General features: G+C 42.3%; 1 protein-coding gene across 3 annotated transcripts; it reads right to left on the bottom strand.

The window, feature by feature from the left end:
• Window positions 1-291: 291 nt before the first annotated feature.
• Window positions 292-18,305, bottom strand: LOC104924483 (sarcoplasmic reticulum histidine-rich calcium-binding protein). 3 transcript variants are annotated; one of them, XM_027282140.1, is made up of 24 exons: window positions 16,141-18,305; window positions 15,931-16,020; window positions 15,654-15,740; window positions 15,467-15,547; window positions 15,247-15,339; window positions 14,991-15,068; window positions 14,706-14,780; window positions 14,450-14,542; window positions 14,213-14,323; window positions 14,007-14,120; window positions 13,275-13,379; window positions 12,991-13,104; window positions 12,692-12,814; window positions 12,502-12,594; window positions 12,285-12,389; window positions 12,055-12,147; window positions 11,844-11,930; window positions 11,633-11,725; window positions 11,465-11,548; window positions 11,205-11,294; window positions 9,448-9,561; window positions 6,391-6,558; window positions 2,721-2,855; window positions 292-1,695 (listed from the first exon to the last, which is right to left on the bottom strand). In XM_027282140.1, exons 1-24 carry the CDS (start codon window positions 16,262-16,264, stop codon window positions 1,472-1,474), a joined length of 2,574 nt encoding a protein of 857 aa, XP_027137941.1. In that variant the 5' UTR covers window positions 16,265-18,305; the 3' UTR covers window positions 292-1,471. The 3 variants fall into 3 exon arrangements, with proteins under 3 accessions (XP_027137941.1, XP_027137940.1, XP_027137942.1); XM_027282139.1 differs by having other exon boundaries at window positions 11,465-11,725; XM_027282141.1 differs by lacking the exon at window positions 9,448-9,561 and having other exon boundaries at window positions 11,465-11,725.
• Window positions 18,306-19,215: the final 910 nt, after the last annotated feature.

The raw sequence follows: 19,215 nt of genomic DNA, 5'->3' as shown, positions 1-19,215 counted from the left end.
TGAAAAGCAGCCGATCACTTCTGCAAGTGACATTTTCAGATATAAAAGCTCTTTGCAGTTTTTATCAGAATAAAATAATTTATATTCTCTTGAAAGGAAAGCAATTCTGTGTGATTGTCAAACACTGTTGGAATAATCTGTTTGTTTCATGTCCAAAGTGAATGACACAGATCGGAGCGATGGCTCTTCTGTTTCTTCTTTTGTTTCCAACCCGCTGTAAAAAAAAAAGAAGTTAACAGCATGTAATCACGGACACTTCATTGAATGAATGAAAAAAAGTACAAGCGAGAAGGCAAATAACAGTCATATTTACTGCAAGGTTTACACTCAGTGTAATAAAATGCTCATTTGGAATAGTTTGTAAATGTAATTTTTTATAATTTATTGTAACTCCAAACAAAAATAATTTCTACAAAAAATATTCAAATAATGTCATATAATATTGATACGTGGTTGATATCTTTTCTCTCTCTTTTTTTTTTTTTAGATTTAAATTCTGCGTCCTGAATACTGTGTGAAGATTAAATCTCGCTAAGTGTGGCAACGATCACTCATTCCTATAACAACCATAATAGTGACTATTTCTTTTTTTTTCTTTTTCTTTTTTAAATAATTTGTAACCCCCCCCCGCCGCCCCCTGGATATTATATAATATGTATAATCTCAGCGAATGTTTAGTGGGCACATTAGATACAATGACTCAAGATATAATCAAAAAAAAAAAGGAAAGAAAAATGCAGCAGAAATAGAACAAACGTCAAATCAAGTCTCATCTTTTTTTTGAGAAGAAATGAAACCTGGTTAATATACTATGTAGGCCTCAGCAGCAGGATCAAACGCGCGCCCCCCGCCTCCGCCGACCCGTCCGTCGTGTCCACACGCCTCGTGCGCTCACTGAGTCCGACCGCATACACGTCGGCTGTCGGTCGAACGGAGGCGAGATCCTTTAAAACTCAACCGAGAAAGAAACCAACCCCCTCTCCCCCCCAAAAAAGAAAAAAGGTCCTTGTGGTTACAACAGCCATTCCCTTTTGAAGTGAAACAGTGGTGATTTTTAAGTGTTTATGCTTTTTGGTTTGATGCACATTGCTCCAGCTCAGGAATAAAGGGAACAGTGGTTGGTATGATTAGTTTTCCCCGTCTTCTTCATCTTCTTCTCTTTTCTCTGAGGTTACTTCCCTTTTTTTTTTCCCCCTCTCCGTTTGTCCTCCTCACACCTGAGCATACACTCAGTATCATAACAGTCCGGTGTGTGTGTGTGTGTGTGTGTGTGTGTTTGAAAGGAGACTGGGGGTTAAGTTAGTGTTTAGCGTGAGTTTGTGCGCGCTTTTGCGAGTGCTGCGGTGTAAGTGTGTTTTTTAATCAGTTCCATGACCGGGGCGGCCCGACCCACTCTGGTTCCCCCACTTTCGCCTTGTGTACACACACACACACACACACGCTCCTTGGTCCGAGGGAGTTTTTTCATGGCTCAGTGGGGAGTTAACGTGGCCAGCAGGTGGGCTAGCAGAGTGCAGAGCAGCAGGGTGGCCGTGGAGAGGTGCAGGGAAGAGGCGGCGTTGCAGTCTTTGCCCGCCTCGCAGCGGGAGTGTTGGCACAGTACCCCCTTAAACTCCGGAGGACAGATGCACTTCTGGTTCTGGTTACATGTTCCTCCGTTCTGGCACAGGAGCATCTCTTCGTCGCAAACGTTGGCTGTGAAGTAGAAAGAAAAGAGAGTGATGGAATTGCAGAGGTAAGGGGAACGAGAGATGGAGGAGGTAGGAATAAAGAGGGCACGGCAAAGTGACAGAGTGACAGGCGGTAAAAGGATAGCGGGGGGAGTTAAGTGCACAAAGAACGAAAAGAAAGATGTATTGCAACAGAGGAGACAGGTGAGGCAAGATAAGGATGGGCAGTGTTAGAAAAAGCATGATGGGAACCAGAGATACATGGCGGGGAGACGAATTCAGGGCAGAAAGAACAAAGTAGAAAAGAAAGCGGGGAGGAAGGAAAGAGGCAAGATAAATTCTCCAGTCTTTGCCTCGGGGACAACAACAGGTAACACCTGCCTCTTTTGTTTCTGCAGCCCTTTTCTCCGTCTGTTTTTTCTTGAGCCTGCACTTTTCTCAGGGTCAACGTTAAAATCACTGTCTCAAAAGCCGGCGTTAAAATAGACCGCGTGCACGATGTTTGTTAAGTAATGATCGGAGGAACAAATGGCATAATTAAAACGCTATAAAAAGGCATTAAGAAAAAGCACGGAGGTTGCTGCGCTGCACAAGATACTTGACCTAAAAATGTACTGAGAGGAAAAGGAGAGGATCAGCCTTCCATGACAAGAAATAATTACACCAAAATATAATTGGCTATGGAGTCAGATCTAAAACATACTGCACTGCTATTTACTAATATATGTCCCATACTGTAATTAATGAACCCACAGTCAAAATGCATGCATGCATGCATGCCTGTGGAGGTTTCATATGTGTGTTTATGTAGGTGACTAGATGGTACAGGAAGGCAGCTCTCTGTAATGGGGTTAAGGAGTGACAGGGTCATCTATTAGAGAAGCAGCTGATGCTGCTAATGAGCTACATGATCTATTCCCGTGGGAGTAAAGAAAACATCGGGAGATGCGCGAGCTAAGTGGCACAGTGCACTCGCAAAAGGTCTTTGCACAGGCTGCAACATTTGTTCATCTCCACCACCAACAATCAAAGTCTCCTCCTCATACTCACAGTAACAGCCTTGTTTCCAGTAGTATCCCGGCAGACAGTCGTCGCACTTTGCCCCCGTGGCACCATCTTTACACTGGCAGAAGCCTGTGCCGTTACACCGGTCATGAACAGAACCCATCTGGTTGCAGTTGCACTCTGAGAGTGTTGGAGCAAGAAAAAAAAAAGAGAGAGAGAGACAAAGTTATTTAGAAATTCTTGCCTCTTGTAATTCTTTGGGATTTGATCTCGGAGTTGAGTCAAGTTCAGCCCAAAATGCATGCATTTGTATTCAGAGCGCTCTCTTTGGTTATTGAAGTCTTGCTACAGTACTGAACATGTAAGGTGGAGTTTTTATCTGAAGTGCAGAGATGTTCAAGATGCTGCAGAGTTTCAGGCCTGAAGTTTCTCTTTTAAGCCTGATATATATGTTTTTTTCTGTTTTGCTCATCTTGTTTCTTCATGGTAAAAATTCCTCTGTCTTGTGTTTCTAAAACTCGCATATAACTTGAATGACATCCCGGCATTAGGAAAAGAACAGAGGCAGATGTGCTGCACAAGATATCTGACCTAAAAACGTTCAGGCGTCCATGACGAGAATTAATAATTACACCAAAGATAATTGGCTATGTTGTACTTGAATATCTGGAGTGAGATGTCAAACATATTGTCCTATTATCTACCACCATGTTCCATAATGTAATAAATGAAGCCAGAGTTAAATGTATGCATGCCTGTGGAGGCTTCATATGTGTGTGTGTGTGTGTTCGTGTAGGTGGCGCTCCAGACTAGATGGTAGAGAAAGGTGTGATTATATAACTGAAAGGTTAATCTGCAAAACCTGATCTCTCCGTCTCTGGATATCTCTTCTTGATTCATGTTCTTTTTGTTTTCAAATATTCATGAATATTTTCGGTGTGCACTCAGGGGAATGTCAGTCAAACAGTGCTCGGTTTATGCATTTCAAGAATCTTGTTTGTCTATTTTTTGCGAATGAACTCCTCAGTTAGATCCAACAGATCAAATTTGCACCGCTGTCCCCAAGGCGTTCACGTTTCCTAAAAACTCATCATATGACCTACAATACTGGGGACCGACTACTGTACAAGCGGCTCCCGTCTAAAAGGTAACTGGAAATGACAGATGTCCTACTGTACGTCAAAGTACTGTGTGTATCAGATGTTGTTTGGGAAAGCGATCCCTTCTCAGTAGGACTGCAGGTTCTTTTGATCATCTGTATCTGCTTACAAAGGCAAGTGGAGTACGTATAGGGAACGTCCTGGTGTTTTGAACAGTCCAGGAGAAAAACGCACAAGACTTTTTGTTGTGCTGCATAATTAAACAAACTTAAGTCTGATGAAATTTGTATAATCTATCAAACATACCACATTTACTCTCTGAATCACCCTCAACTCACCCTTTCTGCCAATCACGATAACTTATTAATGTGTTTAAAACATTTTTGTTGTGTTTTTAAATTGAAATTAAGGCTGCTTCTTATGATCATTTTCTCGATTAAGTGGTGGAAAAACGTTGCTCAAGCCCACGTTGATGTCTTGCTTATCCACAAACCCAAATATATTCAGTTTACTGTCATAGAGAGAGAAAATATTCACATCTGAGAAGCTGAAATCAAAGAATTTTGACATGTTTTCATTTAAAAAAAGACTCAAAACGGTCAATCAGTGATCAGAATAGTTGGTAATTCATTTAATAGTTGACAGAGCTGCAACAGCTAAGCGATCAGCCAACTTAATAACTCTGAGTAAGTCTTTAAGGCAGCCCGAGACAGATTTACCTCAAGAGTTTGCTCCATTAACACAAGATGACATTTTAATTTGCCAACAGAAATTACTCCAATCATAATTACACATACATATATTTATAGAAGCTGACTGATCTCAGTGAAAGTTTAGCAGATCAAAGACAACAAGAAAAATTAAACCAATGTTTCTCTCATTGACGTGTGCCAAGAGTTTGTCTTTCACTTAAACCCCAAATCAAATTAACTAATTTATCACACAATGTATTCTAAAATATTCATAAAAGAGAAACAAGCCAAGAGGCCCAGATGACGCGAAGCAGCGACGTGGTTGGTATCCGCGTTTGTGGGTCATGTGCATTAATACCGGGACTCGCTGAGAGAGAGAAAATGCGTGTGGAGAAAGAAGCGAAGCCGTGTGTGCAAATGCATTAGTGTTTGGTCTCTTGCTCTGGAGAGACGCTGGTGTGAACTGATTTCTGCTGCCGACGCTCGGGGTGCCAGTGTGCTGGCACATGAGCTAATGGGACCTTATTTGTGCTGACTCCAAGGCCGGGCCCTGTGTGTGCCCCAACCGTGGTTAGTTTACCCTCCAACCCCCCGCAGTCCATCTACAGATGGATCCAAATCAACACCAGATTTTAGCTCCACAGCTATGCAAGCGGGCCGACCTCTTATTAGGACATGCCCTTAATAAGAGTTTAATAAGGAGTAAAATTGTCTGTGAAAGCTTAGCACTGTCCATAAAGGTGCAAGAGTGTCAATGTTCAGCGCTGTCAGGAAATATTAGAGCAGTTGTATGTTTTTTTTGGTTCTGTACTCAGAATTAAAATGAGCTTCAAATGTTGACTTCTAGCTTTAAGGCTGCTTGAGGGTGTTTGCATCATTATCAGGTGAACCGTGTTAGACTTCTAAACCTTTTTATATAAACAGTAGCACCCCCCCACATTAAGGACAATGCAGCATGGCTGCGAACTGAAGCGCTTTAAAATGTGTGTTTATGTACAGACAATGGAAAGTTCTTGACTGACCGGGTCAGTCATTGGAGCATATTGTTCCACTTGCTAAAGGCAGAAAAACACCTGAACAAAGCAGAGATGGAGATGTAGCTGCAGTGCAGGCCCGGAAGGGCAGCTGCAGAGAATATTACCAGCTGATTTACAGTCAGCAATCAGCTCAAGTGTACGACCCAAATACCCAAACATGACTCATGAAATATTATCACCTTTTCTATAAAGTTGCTATAGTGAACATTATGGCAAACAGCTGTCTATGAATCCAACATATATGGAGCAAGATTCGCACTTTATTTAGAGCTGTGTTTGGTCTCGACCAAATCTTGAGCATCCATCCATCGCTGCTGTTTGGTACTCAACAGTTGGACTTTTGATGTAGTAGCAATGACAAACCTTTTGATAACAGCAACATCACACGTTGCACAGGAGCCCTAAGTTATCTTACATTGTAAAAGAAAAGGTTGAACACGTTTTCCCCTGTGAAACGACTTGTTTAATTGTATTATTATGATTTAATAATTTTTATCTTTATTCAAGTTAGAGGAGTCCTAAACCGAACTTAAGTTGAGCCCCACGATATGGCGTCCTATATGAAAGGTCCTGGTAATGTAAAGCCCAGAAATGAAATTAAACTTTTTTGTTTTTGGGGTCATGCGTCATTAAGCAGCTGGAGCACAGAGCCAACGCAACAAAATGTGTTTTTATAAAAAGTGTCAGGAAAGCAGCAAATATTTAAAACAATATATTTTTTCACTGTGTACATCTAAAAATTCCCTACTTGACTACCTTGACGTGGTTATCTGAATACCTGCATGAATTTTAAAAGCAACTACAGCATCTCCCTGTCAATCACTCCACACACACACACACACACACACACACACACTCTCCCTCCACCCTCCCCTTGCACACTGACCGATGCAGACGCTCTCATCATCCAGTTCGGCAGAGGCGTTGCGGAAGTATCCCAGTCTGCAGTGTTGGCAGTTCTGGCCCCTGGTGTTGTGCTTGCAGCTGACGCATGTGACGATTTGCAGGTATTCGATGTAGCTGCAGCGGTTGGAGTGGCCGTAGCACTCACAGTCTAAAAAAGAAAAGAGACAGATTTAAGTTCCTGTGTCGAGCCAATACATAAAACTTAAAGAGTTAGGGTGGTATCCTCGTAGGATTCTTCCACTGACAGCTGGAAATGATAAATGACTTTGGCTCTAACAGATATGTCTGAAACTTTTAGTCTTACACATCGGCGAGCAAATGAATGACTCGGAGTGTGTTTTATGACTCGCCTTTCTGACTCTATATTGGTTCAATAAAGACAAACCACTCCCTCTTCATTCCTGCTCGCAGGTCTGCTGAGTCTGCTTCACTGGGCTGCTCTGATTACTGATGGGAATTCCACTATCCTGTGTGTGTGTGTGTGTGTGTTTGTGAGCGCAGTCATGTGAGTACAGGCATGTTAATTGTGTCTGGGAATTTAATTGTATTAAGAGATGAGTAGATTATAAGATACAGAATCATAACAGAGGGGAGGTTGATGTGAGCGTGCAGTACAATCAGACTGTACCTGACACGATGAAATCAGTCTGACCCTGCTTAACCCGGCACAAAACCTCTAATGCGTCTCCTGTTTTCTCTTCATTCCCACTCTTCAATTCTCCTTCATTTAAACGCTGCACAATCAGACCTCCTTAATTAAATTTTCTCCTTGTAATTCATGAATTATCTGAGAGGATTTGATTGCAGGTTTTTACTCTACATGCTTGAACGCTTGATATTTTAAGACCCTCTTCTGAATTTCACAGTCTAAAAACCAAAAGCTTAAAAAAAAAAGAAAATGATGCTGTGGAGAATGGTGTAAGACCTTTTTTTTTTTTGTATAATTTTCCCACAGAGAGAGCGAGAGAAATGAAAGCCTAATGTAATTCACCATAGGATGTGCATTGTGCAGAGGGGTGCAGCGAGAGGTGGAGGGGGTTTTGCTCCACATTCTCGCTCCGATTATCTTGGCTGAGGTTGGTACCTAATTAAGGTTTTATTAAGCTTTAGAAGTTGGCTGCAATAGTGCGCTGCAAGGCATCACTGTCCTCTAAAGAGGCGTTTACCAGGCATGTTTATGCAAATACACATTTAAATGCACATTAAAAAGTCGGAGTTTAGCTGTTTAATCAGCCGTCACATTATTATTTTATTATTGTTTGGTTGATGATGCCAGCTGAAATATTAATGAGCTGGTTTAAAGGAAGCCAGCGAGAGGAGCACCATAAAGTGCCTCTCTCAGCACTGAGGGAAGCGTGCTAGCAGTGGGGGGAAGAACAGCCTAATTAAATATAAATGGCCAATTACTCCACAGACTGGAGAGGCAATGGGACACTGTTCCACAAATTAACGTTACGAGTCAAGATGCTGCTTTATTGGTGTTTATCAATTGTGAATTGTTAACGGTGAAAGACAGTTGCATTGAGGGGAAAGGAACAGGGCTGCCTGCTTCAAAGAGTCTGCAGGGTTGAAGGGATAATGGTATATTTTGCTAACAAGCATCCGTTCTAAAGCCAGTAAACAGGAATGTCAAAGTTTGATGATTAAATATGAATTTTAAAAGTCCAAAACACTTACCTTCATCATGCACAAAAAAAAGCCAACACAACCACGAGGGAGTGGGAGAAGGTGGAGGAATGAGCAAAATGAAAAACACATGCAGACGAAGAGGAAGATTTTTTTGAAAAACAGCATCCAAATGACAGAAAGAGTTTCTAATCCACTGATCTGAAGTCTTTTCTGTCTATACCCTCAGACCTCATGCTGCTCATGGTCTCTTACCTCTGAAATCATCATATATGATCCCAAACAACTGTCTGGCCTGGGGCTCTCCTGAGCTCAAGAGTTTCAGAAGCCCTTGGGGGGATGAAGGAATCTCTGTTTAAGATCATTCACTGTGCTGCGTTCATCTACAGCACTATACCTCGACAGAGCTGGAGCAGGTATAGCCAACAGGTCACTATCAATACTACGGAGGTGGGGATGGGATTCCCACTAGATTCTGGCTTAAAGACGGGGGTTGCTTTCTTCTATAAAGCTGACATAATCTTCACCTAGTGCAGTGTTTCTTAACTGGTTGAACTGAATCCAGAAAGTCATCCTCTGGCTTTTTACGAGAGTCTGTTTGCAAAGAGCTACCGTTGTGCTGTGCCTGCCAAAGATGTTTCAAGTCAAATCGGGTTTGACAGCTTAATGTTTGTCTGTTTGTGGACTGGAATCTTTTAAAGCATCTCTTAGTTTATAAGATTGATACATGAAATCGGTCCAAAAAGTTGAACTTAAAAGTTCATTCTTGACCTTGGAAACAGGAGTTGGTAATCGTCCAACCACACGGTCCATCATGGTGAGATTAGCCGTTCTCGAGCTTTTGATCTTCCAAGAAGATTGGCAACCGCTGTTTCCGAGGTCAAGAATGAACTCTGTCTTAATTTGTAAGCCTCCAGAGATGAGGAATCCCTAAAGCGCTCGAAAATGTGAAAACGTCTACACTTCCATGACAGCTGGGCCAACTTCATCTGCCGAAGAAGGTTGTGTGATGCAATCGAACGCTCCTGACAAGCTACTAATTGACTGAGATGAAGTTATTTTGCCAAATCCAAAAAGAGTTTTGAAAACTGTCGCGGGAAACCTTCGTCATGATATATTTTGAAGATGCTCCAAGTGGATTCGAACTTTTGACTCACACTTTAGAGGCACGCCTATTAAACTCCGCAGCCTGCAGGTGGATGAGGGGAATAATAAAAAAAATGTCAACTTGAAGATTCAGCCAAGAAAATGATGACTCAACTGTGAGCTCAAATGATTCAAATCACCACATTTAATGGAGCCATAAATGCAATACTGTGTCACCCATTAACCTCATCATGATAAACGCCGGGTCTCAATTTGCAACCAGTTATGAATCACTGCGTTATTATACCACATGTTCGAATTTTACCTTTCTTTTTGGCCCTTGCTCTCTCTTCTTTGTCGTCATCCTCTTTCCCATGAGTGTGTTTGGAGGTTTCATGCCTCCCTCTTTCCCACTCGGGTTTTTCAAAGACTTGGTGAACTACAAAGGAGCAACAACTCGCAAATCAATCCATATTGACCTCGCACAGATTATCTCAGGCTGTTTTTCACTACTGACAAGTCAACAACATCCAATAATTTGTGAGAAACCTTTTGCTGACATAGATCCTATTCACATAATGTAGCTCATGTTAGATGCTTATGGGCATCATCCAAAACAGACAAACTCTCTTACGATCTAAAATTAGCTGGTCAGAGGAGACATAGGAGTATTTAAACTCCCATTATTCTGAACACGGCAACAATATTGTGTTTATTTCAAGAGCATTTTTCAATGTCACATTCACCTTGTTTTTGTCTGTTTATTTCCTGCCCTGCAGTGTCAGTCATCGTCTCATAAGCATAAAGTGCAACAGTTGGTACCAAATTAAGATTTTGCCTTATGGTGTATGTTGACTGACAGGGTATCATCTAGTTAGAGATAAATTTAGATACACTTCCCATTTTCCATTGTGCGACTCTCATCTCGAACGGTTCAGTGTCTCCACTGCGTATTTCCCACCACATCACAGGTAATCTACTGCGTATCCTGCAGCTACTGCAACATTGTCACCACGACATATAAAAGAGATACGAAGAGTCTCGCGTCCGTGTCCCACAGACTTGTGGAAGACTGAAACACCACAATCATTACTGACATAACAAGCAAAAATATCTTTATATTTTCTTGTTTTTCTCAGCAAACTATGATAACAAAAATTATAACAGTGTTTACATTTGTTTGTTTACATGTGTCCTATAAACCTAACTTTCCCAACTGTCCAAGTTACTGAGTGAAGAATCATTGGTCAGCCGAGTATTACAGTTTCCCTATTGGCGGTTGTGCTTTCAAAACGAGGTGTAAAGTATTAAAACTCCAGATTATGTGGGTACAACCCCTGCTTATGCTTACACTGGACTGAAGACTTTTATTTTATACATACCTACTATGTGGGCCGCACCTTGGTCTCACCTTGTTACCATGCTCATAGAATCTAATGTTTTATTTGATATAGACTTCTGGATGAGGGCAAATGGATGTGGTCCACACATCAATCTGTGTTTTAATGGTAGCGCGTTACAGTGTGTCAAATTCACACAGGTGGCAGAGGCTGTACAATACCTGATATTCAACTTAAGGATGGTTACACACTGTAATAGTCCAGTATAGCAAACTAGCAGAAGAGAATATGTCTTTGTGAGTTCACAGTTAAAACACTCGGTACAGAGTGATTCATGGTAAAACAAGACATCCCATCTGATAAACAGGAATGAACAAGCAGGTTAAGTTAATAGATAATTAGAATTCAATTAGAAGAGTGTTTTTATATTACTCAAATCAAATATTAGTGGGACCACAACGGTCCAGCCGTATCCTAGTTTTAATCTAGTCTTGTTTCCTTGCTCCTTTTCTTGCCCTTGAGTTTTTATTCTACAACCTAAGTTTACCACCTCGCAATTGTTTTTGCTGAGCAGAAACACATCCATAAATTTAGATAAATCTCTGCTGTTTATAGAGGCTCAGAGTTTCCAAGTTTAGCTTATGAGAAAAAGTTTTATCTCCTACATATTTAATGCACCATAGGTGAACTACAGCATGTAAATCGACACTAAAATTGCTGCAGCTACATAGAGGACAGATACCTTTGCTTTCTTTATGCTCCCCGTGCCCAGATGAGGCGGTTGGTTTGTGGCCATGCGTGTCATGTCCATGTCCCTCAGACTTGTGGGAGACTGAAACACCACAATTGTCAACAAAATAACAAGAAGTCTAGATGTACTTCTGCTGTTTCCAGGGGGCATTTTGTGCTGTACGATTCAGGCAGGTTTAAACTGTTGTGAAGGTTTGTCACCGCACTATATAAAATGACAAGAACATTGTGATAGTACATATGAGCATGTACCTTTTTGCTCCTCCACACTTTTGTGCCCGTGTGCAGACGAACTTGTTTGGTGGCCGTGAGTCACATGTCCGTGTCCCTCGGAAACTGACACGCCACAGTCGTCACCAACATTAGTGAAAATATCCATTTTTAAAAAAGGATTGCGACGACTACAGATAAACAGGATACCTTTCTTTTCAGCTTTTCTTTCCTCCTGCCCGTGTCCGGGTGAAACTTTGTGGCCGTGAGTCTCGTGTCCGTGTCCCTCGGAAATATGGGAAACTGTCGCACCACATTTACCGCGAACATTAACAAGCTGACTAGTTTTGACTGGCTGCTATTTACAGGTTCAACTTGCATAGTAAACCTCAACGACTACAAGAACAAGATGCCAGGATACCTTTTCTTTCTTTCTGCTCCTCGTGTGAGGTCGTGGCTGTTTTGTGGCCGTGAGTCTCGTGTCCATGTCCCTCAGGCTTGTGGGAGACTGACACACATTTTTTCCATTAATATAGCAATCAAAAACTGTGTATAATTTACAGAGGCCAGTCAAACAGGTACATTTCCTCTACTACATATTAGCCACCACTACAGTACATATGAAGATGTACCTTTATGCTCCTCCTGCCTTTTCTCCCCATGCCCAGATGAGATTGTTTTGGGCCCATGAGTCTCATGTCCATGTCCAACAGACTTTTGGGGGACTGAAACACCAGAATCATCATCACAACAAATGAAATGTGTCAACTTTTTTTGCTGTTTTTAGTTGCCACATATTTCCACCACTACATATAAGCTACAGTTAACTCCAGCTACCACTACAGTACATATGAGGATGTACCTTTATGCTCCTGTCTTTCCTCCCCATGGCCAGAGGAGGGTGTTTTGTGGCCGTGACTGTCATGACCATGAGTTTCAAGCACATGCCCGACAGACTTGTGGGGGGCTGAAAGACCACAATCATCACACAAATGTCATTATCACAACAAGTAAAATGTTTAACTTGTGGCCTGCTGAGTCCACGTTTAACTACCACTACAGGGCAGATAAGGATGTACCTTTATGCTCCTGCTTCTCCTCCCTGCGCTCAGTTGGGGCTGTTATTTTGTGGCCATGAGTTTCGTGGCCATGTCCGACAGGCTGGTGGGAGACTGAAACGCCCCAGTCATCACACAAACGTCATCGTTTAACTTGTGATCAAAGTTCTACTGCTTCACATCCACCACTACAGTCCATATAAATATATACCTTTATGCTCCTGCTTTTCCTCCCTGTGCTCAGGTGAGGTTGGCGTTTTGTGGCCATGAGTTTCGTGGCCATGTGGCTGATGTCCGTGAGTCTCATGTCTGTGTCCCACAGACTGTTGGGGGACTGGAAAACCACAGATTGACATAAATAATAAACCTTAACAATAACACTAGGGACACTACTGTTGAATTAAGACTCAGCATAGTAGCTTATTTTCAGTCCAACTTGTGGTTTCCATGTTGTCATCTACAGTTAGCTGCAGCTGCCACTACATTATATATATATATACAAGGATGTACCTTTATGTTCCTGCTGCTGCCTTTCCTCCCCATGACCAGCTGAGGTTGTTGTTTTGTGGCCAAGTGGCTCGTGGCCATGTGACTCATGTACGTGTCCCTCTGACTTGCGTGCGACTGAAACGCCAGAATTGTTAATAAAATAACAAGCAAAAATAACAAGCTGTTACTGCTGGGGTTTTTTTTTTTTTTTTTTTAGGCAGCAAATGTTTTGCTGTGAGTTGCAGAGTTTAATTTTGGTCCGCTGCACATCTGCACAAGATCTACACATAATTTAGGAGTTATACCTGTTTTTCTTTCTTTCTCCTCCTCCTCCTTTTTCTCCCCGTGCTCCGATGAGGTTACTTTGTGGCCATGAGTTGCGTGTTCGTGTCCCTCAGACTTGTGGGAGACTGTCACACCACAATTGACATCAAGCAAGAGGTTGAATTTTTTGACGTACTCAGCAATTTAAACACTAAATAAATAAATAAACACTATTTGTTATTTTTCTATCCATTATTTATCCATCTTTCACCCGTCCTTGGCCTTTAGCTGTCTCAGACAAAAATATAATGCTGCTCTTTGTGCTAAAATATGATGTAGTTCATGTTCCCAGCCAAATATAATGCTGATTTGAACGAAAATCTGCAGGAGTAAATGCAAATGAATGCGCGTTTCCATCCACTGCTGTGTGAATATCAGGAGTGGAGGATATATTGTATTTATGTTTATTTAATGTATTTATCGGAGAAACGTTATAGACTCGGCGCTCAACACGGATCTGATGTTTTATGCTTCATGTACGTCATTATTTATTGGCTGTTTTTCCATCTCGGTGTAAAAACTTTTTTCCATGATTTGGATTTTTTTGGTATTTCTGCTAAGTTTTAAGAGACAAATGTAGATACATTTCTGCTGACTCCAGTTTTTAGAGTGCTGTGAGTTTAACCCATAATAGTTTATCAGCTGCATTAACTGCATCACAAGTAAACTATATTAAAGATTTTCTATAGGGTGAGAAAAAAAACAATTTATACCTTCCCTCTCAGGTTTTCTTGCTTTCTCCTCCTCCCTTTTCTCCCCGTGCCCAGATGATGTTGTTGTTTTGTGGCCGTGATTCTCGTGTACGTGTCCCTCAAAATGATGGGAGACTGACACACCACAATCATCACTGTCATAACAAGCAAAAATAGGAGGCGCATTTTCTGAAAAGATTGCCTGCTACTACATTTAAAAGAGATACCTTTGCTTTCAGCCTTTCTTTCCTCCCCGTGCCCAGATGATGATGTTGTTGTTGTTGTTGTTGTTTTGTGACCATGAGTCTCATGTCCGTGTCCCTCCAACACGTGGGGGACTGACACATGTCAAGCAAAGCCAGCAAGCAAGCAAGCCAAACATTCAGATACATTTCAAGTGCATGTGAGGCTGCGTATTTCCACAGTCAGCGCTACACCACATACTACTACATATAAAGATATACCTTTCTGCTCCTCCTTTTTCTCCTCCTGCCCTGATGAGGTTGGTGTTTTGGGAGCATCAGTCTCGTGTCCGTGTCTCTCAGACTTATGGGAGACTGAAACGCCACAGTTACGTTTGAAATAAACCCTAAATTGACTGACACACATTTACATCTAGGCCTATTCAGACCTCTCTACTGTACCGCTTACTTCTATCAGCCTACTCTACTCACCTACTGCATATTTCCATCACTACACGTTAACTACATAAGTATGTACCTTTACGCTCCTCTTCCTCCTTTTTCTCCCCGTGCACAGATGAGGTTACTTTGTGTCCTTCAGATGTGTGGGAAACTGAAACACCACAATTGTGATTGAAACAAACCCTAAAGTGATTATCATTGATTATTATACCACTGAAGACCAAAATATAAATACAGATTTTACAGTTTCACACTTTCAGGGGACTTGTTTTGCAGTGTTTAACCCGCTACGTCCTACTTTACTCATCTACTGCACTTCTATTAACTACTACTATTTGCCAGGGTTCCTATAAGTCTGTACCTTTATGCTCCTCCTCCACCTTTTTCTCCTTGTGCACAGATGAGGTTGTAGTTTTGTGGCCCTCAGATGTGTGGGAAACTGAAACAATAAACCACATCTATTTCTAAACTTTCTCTCAGCTTTTTTTGGTCACTGCAGCCCATTCTATACCGATGTTTACCAACGAGATATCATCACAGAAGAGACAAACGTGTATATACTTTCAGTTTCCACTGGTTAAACTAACTTCGTAAAGGTTTAGCAGCACTACGGATACCTTTAAGCTCTTCCTTCTGCTTTTTCTCCTCGTGTCCAGATGCAGTTTGGTGGCCGTGAGTCTCAGGTGTGTGTCCCTCAGACCTTTGGGAGACTGACGCGCCATTTTCCATTCACACAAACAAGCAAACATTCAGACACATGGTCACTGCTGTGAGGTTGCATGAATATTTCCACCACTACAGGTTAACTACAGCTATAACTACAGTATAAGGATATACCTGTGAGCTCCTCCTGCTTTTTCTCCTCGTGCCCAGACAAGGTTGTTGCTTTGTGGACGTGCCCCTCAGACATGTGGGTGACTAAAACACCACAGTTTTTTATTAACATTAACAAGCGAAAGCTCATAAGGAATCTACTGTGCCACAAGTAAACTACAGTATCTAAATCTAGGAGAACTTCAGCTACCTTTACTTTCAGCTTTTCTCTCCTCCCCGTGCTCAGGTGAGGTTGTTTTCTGGCCATGAGGTTCATGTACCTCAGACTTGTGGGAGTCTGAAACAATCATTAAAATAACAAGCAAAAAAAAAAAAAAAAATCTAGATATATTTCAGCCATGTTTTGCTGAGTTGCAAAGTTGAATTTTGGTCTACTGCACATCTGCCGCGACTAAATTACAGTATATAAATCTACATATAATGTGGTAGATTTATATTCTCTCCACCGCTGCACACAGAGGAGTTACCTGTGTGCTCAGCTTTAGTTTCTTTCTCCTCCACCACCTCCACCCTTTTCACCCCATGCTCAGGTGAGGTTCCCTCAGACTTGTGAGAGACTGAAACGCCACAATCATTATGATTATTTGCATCATAGCGAGCGAAAATCTAGATTGTGAAAGTTCATCTACTGCATATTTCCACCACTACAGTTAACTACAGTACATGTATGGATGTACCTTTAGGCTCCTCCACCACCTCCACCTGCCCAGACGAGGTTGCTGTTTCGTGGCTGTGTGTGCCTTGTACGTGTCCCTCAGAAATGTGCGAGACTGAAACGCCACAATCATCATTACATAACATAACGAGCAAAAATATATAAGGTCAATTTTGAGAGATTGCCAACACTACATGACTACAACAAGATACCTGTCCTTTCAGCTTTACTTTCCTCCTCCTCCCTTTTCTCTTCGCGTTCAGACGGAGTCTCGTGTCCCTCAGACTTGTGGACTTCTGTCACGCCACGATCATCATTGACATGAGCCGAAACATAATAAAGGAGTATAAATTATATTGTGTTTATTGTTCAGGGTGCGGTGCTGAGAAATAAGCACATCTTCTATCCATTTCTACTGTCCTGTTTTCATTTCTTGTCCTTCAGCTTCAGTCATTGTCTCGGATAAAAATATGATGCTGCCGATGGTGCCAAAATTATGATTTAGCGGTGTCGCTTATGTTGACTGACAGGCTATCATATCGGCGGGGGGATAAATTTAGAGACATTTCTGCTGTTTTTAGGGTCCCGGTTTTCACTGTGAGCTGTCAAGCCATAATAAAAGTTTATCTACTGCATATTTACTGCACCAAAAGTAAACTACAGTATATAAATCTACAGGAACATTGCCACCACTACAACCTACATAAAAAGCAGTTGTTCTTTCTTTCTCCTCCTCCTCCTCCCTTTTCTTTCCATGCTCACATGAGCTCGTTGTCTCTCGTACGTGTCCGTCAGACTTGTGGGAGGCTGTCACGCCACAATCATTAACACAAGAGATACCCTATGAGGTGTTCAACATGCTCGTTCCTCTGCAGCCTGAACAAAAAGACCTTTTTATAATTAGGGCTGATGCTGCACTGGGTAAAGATTACTAATATCGCCTGCCTTTTCTCTCCCTCTCTGTCTTCCGCCGAGACCTTGTTTTCCTTTTTCTTTCCCTTTCTCTCTCTGTCAGATAGTGGATTGGCCCGTCGGGGGCCTCAGCCCTGGGCTTGGGAAAAAGCTGTGAGAGTCAGAGAGGCTTGAGAAACTCACTTCATCGCTACACTTTCACTCCGGGTGTGAAAGAAAATGACATGCTCTTCCTTTTATCTGAATGTCATGAAGTTTTCTGACTGGCACTGGTTCTAACTCTCTTGTTTCTTTGTTCCCTCCCGTACCAGAAAAATAAAGATCTTGCTCTTATTTTGTACATTATTTACCCAAAATATTAATATTCCTAGGGTGATGTGTGCTGTTTTTGTATTACACCAACCTTCTTCTCATGGGTGTGCTTCCTTTATGTTGAGATTTTAACGTTCTCTCTATTGCTACACTCTCAGGTATAGGGTCAGCTTAGCACACGCATCCAGCTTTCACTGCTTTTTTTTAATTGTCTCTTGCTCAAATTTTCTGCTTTTCTGTTATGTTCCACTTTCCCAGAGGGCATTATGTCATTCCCAGGATCCTTTGCTTCAAGTTTTTAGGGCTACTACACTGTGCGCAAGTGAAAGAGAGGAGAGAGAGAGAGAGATGTGAAAGTAGTTCAGTTTATGGATCAAGCCGCCTCTTCCTTTTTTTTTTTTACCTTTTTCATTTAGTGCAACACGGGCACAATTCAATAAATCAAGACAACACCGTCCTCCTCACAGACATGATTAAGAAAATGCAGATAACCAATCACATCATGTGACCACACCGTGCACATCATTGAGGGACTAATGATCACCAGATCGCTGGAGAATACAGTGCTGCATGCTTCCATCTGTGTTTCCCCCTTGAGGTGTTTTTTTTGTACAGGCGATGTATGTCTCCAGTTATTCTTCCTCAGAAGTGGGCATCCTGCTCCCCCGCAGAGCATCCCCCCTTTAGGCTATCTCCCGCCCACTCGCTCCCCTTCATCCCCTCCACTCCTCCTCCTCCTCCTCCCTGGGGCTCCAGCGAGAGAGAGACAAGGATGCCAGCAGCTGTTCTTCCAGCAACCTGGACCGTTTCACACAACTGGCATCATGCCATCATTACATCTCATCAAAGTAACCCCCGACTACCTCGACTCATGTCCGACTCTGGCCCCAATAGACCTGCTTCCTCTCACACATCTGTCACAGCTGCATCCACACGTGCATGCATGCACAGGTTGAGGGGGGGAGAAAAAAAAAAAGGGTCTCTAGTGGGGGGGAAGCAGGATCCTGTTGTTTTTAAAGGCTGATGTAGCACAGCAGCGAGCGTAAATGCAGTTTACCTCCAAGTCAGCACGGGTTACCGAGATTGTGATTCCAACTGTTGTCGGCATTAATCTCAATCAGCACAGGCCCAAACAACCTGACACACCGGCATCCGGATGCATTCAGGGCTGAAAGAAGGGACCCCGAAGACCACGTCGATCCCTTTTTTTAATATCTTGACACTTGAGACAGTCGGGGTTAATATTAGGGGATGTTTTGGTTTTCGTCCTGATTCTTTACTTTCCTGTTACCTCTTCATATCTTTACGTCACCCTGATCCCACGGCTGAGGCGCCACAATCCTCTCAGTATCTCCGAATGATGCAAAGACAATGTCAACTGAGCTCAGACCTTTCTCTTTTTCTTTTTCTTTTTATTCTCTCTCCACCCCTAAAAACTTGCTCTCGCTCACTCCACCCGCCCGCCCGCATTAACTAGATTTCACCGCCACTATCTAAATTAAATAAGCGTCTCTGACATGCGATATGACGCCGAACAACATAAAATTGTGATAGCTTGTGTACGCGAGCGTTTTAGTGACTTTCACCTCCTGAAAATTGTCCATTTCAGAGAGGTTCCGCACCATAAAAACCATCAGGCCGGCTGGAAAATGAAAATGATCTCCTGATTCTAAATTAGATTATTCTATTTTCTACTCTACTCTAAATCTACTGTCATCTAGAGCTATGGGTGTGCCTTACCTCCTCTCTCACTATGCCTCGGCTCTGAGTGTTTTTGCTCAGTTTCGACCGGGCTTGTGTGTTGATGGCCAACGTGAGTCCGGGGAGGGAGGATGGACTCTGCCGTGATTGAACGGTGAGCGGCTGACTGATC

This window comes from Larimichthys crocea, chromosome IX (genome assembly GCF_000972845.2).
Source record: "Larimichthys crocea isolate SSNF chromosome IX, L_crocea_2.0, whole genome shotgun sequence".
Lineage (NCBI taxonomy): Eukaryota > Metazoa > Chordata > Actinopteri > Sciaenidae > Larimichthys > Larimichthys crocea.
Note: the sequence above shows the minus strand (reverse complement) of the source record. Positions and strands in the feature narration are given on the sequence as shown.